This window comes from Primulina eburnea, chromosome 7, assembly GCF_022965805.1.
Source record: "Primulina eburnea isolate SZY01 chromosome 7, ASM2296580v1, whole genome shotgun sequence".
Lineage (NCBI taxonomy): Eukaryota > Viridiplantae > Streptophyta > Magnoliopsida > Lamiales > Gesneriaceae > Primulina > Primulina eburnea.
Window position 1 is genome coordinate 2656840 of NC_133107.1, and position 10954 is coordinate 2667793.

The 10954-nt window shown below is 35.0% G+C and overlaps 1 protein-coding gene across 2 annotated transcripts; it reads left to right on the forward strand.

Moving 5' to 3' along the window:
• Nucleotides 1-2913: 2913 nt before the first annotated feature.
• Nucleotides 2914-10030, forward strand: LOC140836584 (translation initiation factor IF-2, chloroplastic-like). Of its 2 annotated transcripts, XM_073202212.1 has the most exons (13): nucleotides 2914-3199; nucleotides 3360-4923; nucleotides 5005-5037; nucleotides 5183-5296; nucleotides 5459-5608; nucleotides 5707-5805; nucleotides 5885-5947; nucleotides 6282-6437; nucleotides 6515-6580; nucleotides 7826-8062; nucleotides 8607-8882; nucleotides 9386-9574; nucleotides 9657-10030. In XM_073202212.1, the coding sequence occupies exons 2-13, from the start codon at nucleotides 3451-3453 to the stop codon at nucleotides 9816-9818; spliced, it is 3018 nt and encodes a 1005-aa protein (XP_073058313.1). In that variant the 5' UTR covers nucleotides 2914-3199; nucleotides 3360-3450; the 3' UTR covers nucleotides 9819-10030. The 2 variants fall into 2 exon arrangements, with proteins under 2 accessions (XP_073058313.1, XP_073058312.1); XM_073202211.1 differs by having other exon boundaries at nucleotides 2915-4923.
• Nucleotides 10031-10954: the final 924 nt, after the last annotated feature.

Here is a 10954-nt window from a genome sequence, read left to right on the forward strand (position 1 = left end):
GTTACCATCTGCACTAAATATTTGTCCCACAACAACAGTTGTCATAGGACAAGTTAGGATCTCATTTGCTATGATTGAAAAAATTAGGAATCTTTGTGTTTTTATTACCACCACCATAAAATATCGAATTCTTGTTTATCATTTTTTTCATTGAAATCAAAAGCATTCGTAAAATAATTTTCAAATTCTAGTATGGATCTTGACGATCATTTTGGGCCTTTAATATTTTCTTTTAATATTATTTGTACTTTTGTCAATTTATAACTATTAGAAATACTGAGTTTAATGTTTTATGAATTTCTTATATTCTCTATAAATTTCATACAGACAATTTCTACATTGACTTACCATCAAATAACGATGTGATGAATAATAATCTTTAATTATAGTTGATACATCATAATAAATTGTTGACATTGCAATTGAAACATCTATTTTGCATCTAGAATCTAAAATGAAAGTGATTAAAAAAATTCAGAAATATAATAAAGAATATAGTAAACATATTTATCTTATTTAGCTTTCATTTTTTCCATTGAAATATCCCAGATATTCATTAATAATATATTCATTAAAAACCAGTATTATATTACAGTGATTTACTAAAAACTAGAAGATACGATGGATAATAAACTGCATATAGTTTGTCCATATGCGTTGTTAAATTTTTTCTAAAATTTCACAAATTATCTTGCTTATGTTCCACTGATGTGATAATAGATAAAAACTAGAATTTCCACTATGTCGTGCAAAAAATAAGCACAATAAGTTTTTGTATTCAAATGAATATTTAGTAATTTATATGTCAAGTTCCAACGAGTTGATATATCGTACGAGAACTTTCTAGGTCGCATACTATTTGTCTTACAAAATTTGCTATGTTGTTTCATTACAGTTGGATGAACATATAAATAAGACAAATACGAAATCCAAAACATGACAAATGCATAGAATGTCGAAAAATAAACCACCAATTGCAGGTTCACACACTTTTTGAAGTTTTTCGATACTCATAGTATTATAACTAGCAGTAACAAATAATACATAATAAATCTTTAAAGTTAAATCATATTTTTCCAAAATTTTAAATATCAATTGGGAAATGTTTTTGGCAGTCGGGATTTCATCAATTGCCCGATATGCAATTCATATTTGTTGAATTAATCATGAACTATCAATCCAATGACAAGTAATTCTCATATAGAATGACTTCGTCAATTGTGATTTCAAATATTAGAACATATAGAAACCTTATTTTAAAATTAGTAAATTATATAGTTTTTTTTTATTTTTGTCGCGAACTTATCTCTTAAATGTTCGAGTTAGTGTAGTTCGTGGAACACGATTTGCAACAGGTTGTAGTGACTCATGACATAATTCTTATAATTAAATCTAGATGCAATACTAAAGAAATATATTTGACGAAAACAAATACAGTCATTCATTATCTTAATTGTGTATCCGATTATTTGTTTTTTTAGATCTATCATTACCAAATTCCACTAGATTATTCGTCTCGATATGTCACTTCAAAAACCCATAACCTCCACCGCTTTAAAATTTATACGATACAGTGCAATATTTGCATTATGCATACGTTTCTCTATATGAAAATGTCACATTCTAGAAATGCTCAGTGAAAAGTGATTATCTAAGTAGAAGAGTAGATCCAACATTTGATTTTTGCACATTATCTTGGACATCAAATGTAGAAAATAAATCATCGTCAATAAACTCGATATCGTCGATATTAATATCTAGAGCTGTTACGTTCTACTTATCGTTGCATTTGGGTGAAGCACTTGAACCTTTTTTTTTAATAACGTGTAAAGAAAAAAAATCTAATTGGAAACAAAAAACCATGAATATATATGATATCTAGAAAGATTAAAACATAAATTGTATGTAATTAAATAAAATGATGATATAGAGTTATTGGTAGATATATAAAATTTTATATTTGGACAGTGAATATTCTCCAATTTTATATTTGGATAATGAATATTGGAGAAATATTTGATAAAAAATGAAAGAAGTGTATATGTTATTTATAGAATTTGAAACTAACATTAATATAGTTTATCTGATCAAATAATTAGGATTTGAATTGCATTTCAGATGAGTGTCTGCCCAACTCCCAGTCTGTTACAATAAATTTGAATTCAATAAATTATGAATTCAATAAAACATGAATTCCGAAACTAATTAATCTTGACAACGCAATGATATAAATATATATATATATATATATATATATATATATATATATATTATTTTGAAAAGATGTATATATAATATCTAGTTAACTTATTACCAAAAAAAACATGCAACTTATTAGTTAAGATACCGAAGAAATATTGACAATATCCACATTGATAATAAATAAAATATTAAATATACACTATACTTATTTACATATTAATAATATAAAGTAGAATGAATTTCAAATAATATAATTATTAGATGAATTTGAAACTCATTATAATTAATATGAAATATTATACAAACATGTAAAAAATGAATTTGAATTTTACGATCTTAATTATCTAAACAATAAAAATACATTTGAAAACAGTTCATCATCAACATGTTAGACTCGAGCCTGGATAAAACCATAAATTTTAGATTTAATCCGAATCGTATCCGTATGATCGATCGTGACAATAATATGTGTATCATCAAAAAAGATTTGTTACATGTACAATTCATCATGAAAAATATTGTTCTCGAGGATATTTGAACTCATCTAACTAGTCACGTGGCTATTCCACACGCTTACATAACACCACACACGTTTTTAGGGCAAATTTTACGTTTTATAATCTAATGAAAATTAGCATATATAATATCCACAAACAAAAGAATATCACATTTCGGGAGGGAGCGAGACGCGTAGATGAGAATATAACGTGGTACGGCGAAATGTTGTAATAAAAAGTAGATGACGGCAAATTGATTAAAAGGATAATAGAAGAGAAATAGAATGCACAAGAGAGTGAAAAAATGGGAGAGAAAAATACTGAAATTTGAATGTCAGCCAAAGCCTAATCATGCAAAGTGCAACCATGGCATTGACAGGCAAAGAAATGGCCACACAAGCACAAGCCAACCCATGTCTGTTCCCTTGCCATTAACCTATCTAGTGAAGTTACTGTAGCCAAAATCAAACATTTGAAGCCACTCATTCCATAGGTCGCAGGTCTATACTGTCAATTTTTTTTTTTTACTCCGCGAATGTCATCAACGCCTTTCTGAACTGGGTTTCACCAATTGCTGGATTTTCTTTACCGGGTTGAACGATATTGGTGAGCTGCGTGTGGAGGTCGGATATCAAGTTTGAATATTTTTACTTTTTGTAGTGTGTTGGAAGATTTCATTGGCTTGTGTTCAAGTGGTGATTGGTGCAGAAAGAGTTGCCCGTGGATGATTAATGGTGCATAAGTTTTGATAATGGCTTCTTTAGCTTCCTTGGCGAATTTGGGAAGCGTGAAGATGAATTCTTTTGGTAATTTTGATGGCTCTGTTTGTTTAGTTAGGAGGGTATCCTTTCACAGGAACCTTTGTAGTTGTAGAAGGTTTTGCATTGGCAAGAGATGGAGGTATGCTGGTGTTTGTAGATTTTCTTTAACTACTAATTACGTTACAGAACAAGGTAGTTCGGTATCTCTTGATTCCACGTACGGAGATGGTAAAGACAATGAGACTTTTCTGAGGGCCGCCCCTAGGCCGGTTTTGAAATCGGGATCGGGAATTGAACCCCTCCAGAGTATGTCTTGGGATGAACCCAGACTTCGAGAAGGTTTAGGCAATAAGAATGTGAACGATGATGAGAGAAGTAAGATGATCGAGTCTCTAGGGGAGGTGTTGGAGAAGGCAGAAAAGCTAGAGACTGGCAAGAAGGTGTATGTGCCAAGGAATAATCAGTCTAAGAATGAAGTATCTAAGCAAAACAAAGGCAGGCTGGTTATTGAGATGGAAAATTTAGATATCAAGTATAAGACTGTGAAGAGCGTTTGGAGGAAGGGTAATCCAGTCACTAATGTGCCAAAAGTTGTGAAGGGACCTCCGAAACAGGAACCTAAAATAGGTGGAGGAGAGGTGACTGGATATCAGTCTGTTTCTCCATCTAGGGTCCCCCAGCCTCCTCAGAAAGTTCAGCCAAGGTTACAGGCAAAACCCTCTGTAGCTCCTCCTCCTTTTCTCAAGAAACCCGTTGTCTTGAAGGATGTTAATGCAGCTGCCAAGTCTCCTGTTTCTGATGAATCTGATACAGGTACGAAGATGAAAGAGCGTAAACCAATTTTAATCGACAAATTTGCGTCTAAAAAACCTGTGGTTGATCCTGTGATTGCTCAAGCTGTTTTAGCCCCTCGAAAGCCAGGGAAGAGCCCTGTACCTGGAAAATTTAAGGCCGAATTTCGAAAAAAAAGTGGCACATCAGAAGGGCCTCGGAGACGCATGGTTGATGATGACAATGTAATTCTTGATGAGGATGCATCAGAACTCAATGTTTCAATTCCTGGGGCTACCACTTTGAGAAAAGGAAGAAAATGGAGTAAAGCAAGCCGAAAAGCTGCTAGACTCCGAGCAGCCCATGATGCTGCTCCTGTTAAAGTAGAAATGATGGAAGTTGGTGAAGATGGCATGTTGATTGAAGAGTTGGCCTGCAACTTGGTCATCAGTGAAGGTGAAATTCTTGGGTATTTCTACTCCAAAGGAATTAAACCTGATGGTGTTCAGAAGCTTAGCAAAGACATGGTGAAGATGGTATGCAGAGAATATCAGGTGGAAGTCATTGATGCTATCCCTGTGAGGGTAGAAGAAATGGCAAAAAAAAAAAAGATTTTTGATGAAAATGACATGGACAAATTAAAAGACAGACCTCCTGTTTTGACCATAATGGGTCATGTTGATCATGGAAAGGTTAGGAACAGCATCATTTTGTTTCTTTGATATTGGAATTGATATCTGCAAGCTCCATCTAACAGGTTTGTTCTCGTGCAGACGACACTTTTGGATTACATACGGAAGAGCAAGGTATGCACGCAATGTGAAGTCTTTGTAATGTCTATATGGCATATCACTGCCAAGTCTGAGGATTTGATACATGCTTGTGAACCTGCTCTACTTTTATGAGATAACAGTTGCTAGGAAAATCAATGCTAACTCTTGTACATTGTAGGTGGCAGCATCTGAAGCTGGTGGGATTACTCAAGGAATTGGGGCTTATAAGGTTCAAGTACCTATAGATGGCAAGCCACAAACATGTGTTTTTCTTGATACTCCTGGACACGAGGTAATCTTATCTCCATCTTATGCTGGTACTATTGCAGTTTTCCTTTCTAGTTCTCTCAATATATGATGCATGCACTAAAAAGAGTGCCACTTGATCGCTTTAATGAGGCTTAATGCTTAATCATGTAAGCTTGTATTTTATTCACTAAATATGTTTCTATAGGCATTCGGAGCAATGAGAGCTCGTGGAGCCAGAGTGACAGACATTGCCATCATCGTAGTGGCAGCTGACGATGGACTCCGACCTCAAACAAGTGAGGCTGTTGCCCACGCCAAAGCGGCTGGGGTGCCAATTGTGGTAGCTATAAATAAGGTATATTTGTACTAAAGCTCATTGATAGTTGTATGTTCCCTTGGTAGTTGGCACTTTCTTCTTTCCACAACTTTTTATTTTATTTCCCCTCATTCTAGATAGATAAGGATGGAGCTAATCCTGATCGAGTTCTACAAGAACTTTCTTCCATTGGTTTAATGCCTGAAGAGTGGGGTGGCGACGTTCCAATGGTCAAGGTAACAAAACAGAGTCTCGGGGTTCTGTGCGAGCCTAGTTTTATTTGCATAGGTGCTAACACTCCATCATTCTTCACAGATAAGTGCTCTTAAGGGAGAAAATATAGATGATTTACTGGAAACTGTCATGCTTGTTGCTGAGGTACTTGAGACTATTATTTTGCTTATGATGGTATTAGCTCTTCGCTTCTGAGCACATGTAGCTATTCGATTTGTTTATATTCTTTACCCCTTTTGTGTCACCCTTTGACACGTGCTTCTATAATGAGGACCCGTTACTATATGCTTATAATCACGGTTGATGGAAAACACACTCGTGATTCAAATCCTTGTATTCAAACTCACCTTCACTTTAGTGCATGGTTCTTGGAGAGTATGGATGATTAAACATGGAAAATACCTGTAGTATATTTTGAATGATTTGTTTATATTTGTATATCAATAGCTCTGAATTTTGCTATAATGTTCCTGTTAAGTTGCAAGACCTGAAGGCTAATCCAGATAGGAGTGCTAAAGGAACAGTGATTGAAGCAGGTCTTGATAAATCCAAGGGACCTGTGGCTACCTTTATTGTGCAAAATGGGACACTCAGAAGAGGAAATACAGTAGTTTGTGGTGAAGCGTTTGGAAAGGTTTGTACATGCAACCTTAGTGTCTTGTATTGGTTTGCCACTGTTGTCCGATAGATTTCATTGTTCAAAAATTTCAGGTGCGGGCAATATTTGATGATCAGGGGACAAAGGTTGATGAAGCTGGTCCTTCTATTCCAGTACAGGTATGCTGTTAGTCATGTTTATTTTCGATGTCATATCTTTGTCTATTACTCTATTTGTTAAATAGGATCACTGTGCACGATCTTTTACCGCAACCACAACATGAGTGTTTAGTAAGTTATTCATGTGCTTGAATGGTTGTTGCAACTTGCGATACACTGTGCTAGAAATGATAATTTTTTCGCGGCTTTCTTTGGTACATGGCATCATTTTTGATAGAAAAGGTTGATATTTTAGAAGTTCTGCAGACACGTCATTCCGGATGTTGGAAACGCTTGTTGTTAAACTATCTTGATTTTCATTCCTCTGAATGTTAAAACATTATATTGGGAACGGATCTTTCTTAACAGACCGATGTTGTTACCTAGAGGTGCCTTCATTTTTCTGAGTGGTTGGACAGGATTTCTGTTGTAATTTAACTCAGTCTTTTGCTAACTTTTATTCATTCTTCAATTCAATCCACCCCACCCCCTCCCCTCCTCCTGCCTTCCATTACTTCAATCCCATGACTGTTGCTTATGTTGCTGTCTTTTTTATTTAAAGCTTGGATATTTTGAAAGCATTTTTTAAAATGGTTCTCTTCTGCCTAAATAAAGCCAAAATGTTTGATTTTATTTTGGGAGTTTTGGGAAAAGAGCCGTGGGAAATTTTTTGTGAAATAAAATATGTTTGCTTTTATTGCGAGAAAATAAAGTTATTATTATATGTGTTAAATCATGTCAAGAATGGTTGAAAATTATAATAAAATGTGAATAGTATATTTTGTATAGTACGAGGTTTTTGGGAAAGGATGGAATTGTTTACTTAGGACTAATAATTGTGTTGGGAAGTAAAAAGATGAGCGAAAATTTGATTGTGAAAAGGAGAATGAGGAATTTTGTTTTAGGGAATGAGAAATTGGTTTGTGGAAATAAAAATAAAGTGATCACATTCCCTTACAATCTCCCAAAACTCTATTTTCTTTCAATTGTAGATCCCCCAGCATAATCATTACTTATAATTAAACTTCGTTCCGCAAAAATACTCTATTATTATTACATTAGTTTTAGCTACTTACTCTATATTTTAAAATGTTAAATTATTTATATACCATTAAATTAAAATAACCAAATATATATGATGTCATCAATAAGCTAATAAATTATTTCATGAGATGACATTTGTATTTCCTAAAACGCTTAAAAACACTATGAAGTATTAACTTTGTTTTTTTTCCACTGAATTATTTGGTATTAACACTTTGACAGGTTCTTGGATTGAGCAATGTTCCTTTAGCTGGTGATGAGTTTGAGGTTGTTGCATCTCTTGATATTGCTCGAGAAAAGGCAGGGTTGCGAGCAGAGTATTTGAGAAATGAACGTATAACAGAAAAAGCTGGAGATGGGAAGGTGACACTTTCTTCTTTAGCATCTGCTGTTTCAGCTGGGAAGAATGCTGGATTAGATCTGCACCAACTCAATATAATATTGAAGGTTGATGTTCAGGTAGGGTTATCAATATGCTTTGGAAGCATAAGTTAGATAATACAGTTCTTTTTATACCTGCTTATACCTAAAATCAAATTATTTTAGACTGGCCAGACTGATTCTCCTATTATTGGTAGTATTAAATCACCGATGGACTAATTATTCTGTAATTAGCTCGAAAATAATCTGGGCTACACCATCCTATGTGTTGACTATTGCCTTGAACATGAGCGCTCTCGCCTGAGATTTTTTTTAGGTATGATGGCATTCTCTCATGTTTCATCGATTGATACGAATTCTCAATGTGATGAAATCAAGTACGGATGCTTCCACAAATTTCTCGATAGACTGACAAATATAATAGCTAAGATATGTTTGTTCAGAGGCAATAAGATAGACATAATAAATGTACTTTCGATTCTGATGATATGAATTGTACTAAATTATCTTATGCTATTTTTTTAATCTGTCTTTAAGATTGAGAAATGACCATATAACCTATGAGTAAACTTGTGATACAGATCATGTGTAAAAGATAAAAAAATTAATTAATATTGACCAGGGATCCATTGAGGCCATAAAGCAAGCTTTGCAAGTGCTTCCTCAAGAAAACATCACTCTGAAGTTCCTGCTGCAAGCTACTGGGGATGTGAGCACCAGTGATGTTGACTTGGCAGTGGCAAGCAACGCTATTATTTTTGGCTTCAATGTCAAAACACCCGGTTCGGTGAAGAGTTACACAGATAACAAAAGTGTTGAAATCCGGCTATATAAAGTTATATATGAACTTATTGATGATGTGCGGAATGCAATGGAGGGTCTTCTGGATCTCGTTGATGTAAGCCTATGTTTAGACTCGTTTTATATTTTCTTTTAGATCATTGGAGAGTTTAGTATAAAACCTGCAGGCAAAAAAATGTCGTGTCTGGTTATTTAGTGGATCCATGGACTTGTTTGGTGCTTGATCTGATTTCAGGTGCAGATAGCGCTTAATTTGAGAGTGACGAAAACGGATTTTGAGTTTCTGTTTTTATTTTAATCAATTTGTGGCATGTTTCCTGGATCAGCAATGCCCATGCAAAACTGGAATTCGTTTAAAGTAAAAGTATTAAAAAGTACTTATTTATTTACTTGCCTGATCTTTTAGGTATTGCATTAGGAAGGTCCTCAGTTCATGCTAAAATGTCATCATGTAACTAGATTTTGATGGTTCTAATCATGAATATCTCGCTGGGGGTTCCTGATGCGTGTCTCTTACGAAAATTGTCAATAAATCCATATATGTCCCCGTCATCAGTGTGTTGAGCAGCAGTAACACAAGTCTTTTTTTAATTTCTGTAGGAGCAAGTACCGATGGGTTCAGCAGAGATAAGGGCAGTATTTAGTAGTGGCAGTGGCCGTGTTGCTGGATGCATGGTGACAGAGGGAAAACTAGTGAAAGATTGTGGAATTCGAGTACTAAGAAAAGGCAAAGAAGTTCATGTCGGTGTCCTAGGTTCCTTGAGACGGGTGAAGGAGATAGTAAAAGAGGTTAGTCGACTCTTGTACCCATTTTTTCATATATCAATGCTGATGCGACACGGACTTTGCTGATCCCTTTACGTCCTGACAGGTAAATGCTGGACTCGAATGCGGTATTGGAAGTGATGTCTTCGATGATTGGGAGGAGAGGGATATCGTGGAGGCATTTACCACCGTGCAAAAGAAAAGAACACTCGAAGAGGCGTCTGCCACGATGTCAGCTGCACTCGAAGAAGTAGGGATACAACTGTGAAGGCAAAATGGTTGCGGATATTTTTGGACGCCGCATTCTGGTACAAAATGTCGTGATGCTGAGTATCAGAACTTTGGAGATTCGGCGCTTGGTGTAGTCTATTTCTTTGTAAATAGTTGAATATATTTTAGAAATCGAGCTCCATTTTGTTGATAGCATTTGTGTGGAGTTTACACAAACTCAACCGTAATCACAAATGAAGAGTGAAATTAGACCATTGTTTTCACCATTGATATATGTTGAGGTATACATAGGGATGTAAACGATCCAAATCAAGTCGAACAGTATCAGGCTTGAGTTTGGCTCGTTTAAGATTAATTCAAGCTCGAGCTCGAGCTTGATTCGAGCTTTTATAATCTGGCTTGAGTTTGGCTCGTTTAAGATTGATAGAGCTCGAGCTTATTCGAGCTTTTATCATCAGGCTAGAATTCGACTTGTCTTGAAATTACTAAGCTTGTGAAAAGCTCGAGTTCGACTCGTTAAAAGCTCGTTTATCATGTTAATCAAGTCGGGCTCGAGCTTGGTTTATTAATAGCTCGTTTATCATATTTAACAAGCCTGACTTGAGCTCGGCTCGTTTTCGAGCTCGTAAAACATACAATTGAGCTCGAATTCGAACTTGATTCGAGCTTGTTAAAATTAAATATATCTATGAACTAATTTTATATTAGACATAAAAGTTTAACTTTTATTAGTACTAATATTTTTGTTTGTCAACTCAACAAATGAGTCAAGCTCGAGCTGACGAGCCACCTAAACGAGCTAAGTTCGAGCTCGCGAGCCTATTAACGAACATGTTTGCGAGCTCACGAGCCGAATACGCTTGGGCTTGAGCTTGGTTTGATTAAGTTGTCGAGCTCAAAATCGAGCTTGAGTTTGGTTTGATATGATTAACAAACGAACTCAAACAAGCTTTTTATCGAGCCGAGTTCCAAATAGCTCGCGAACGGTTTGGTTTGTTTACATCCCTAAGTATACAAATTGTCATATTTTTCGAAAAAAAAAAATTCTAATCTGAATGTTTTGAATTGCATAAATGACATATTTTTCTTTATCCTTCAATAAAGGCGTAAGTTATATTTTTATCATACATGCAAGTTTCATATTCTTACACAGCGTATGTATCACGACGTTCC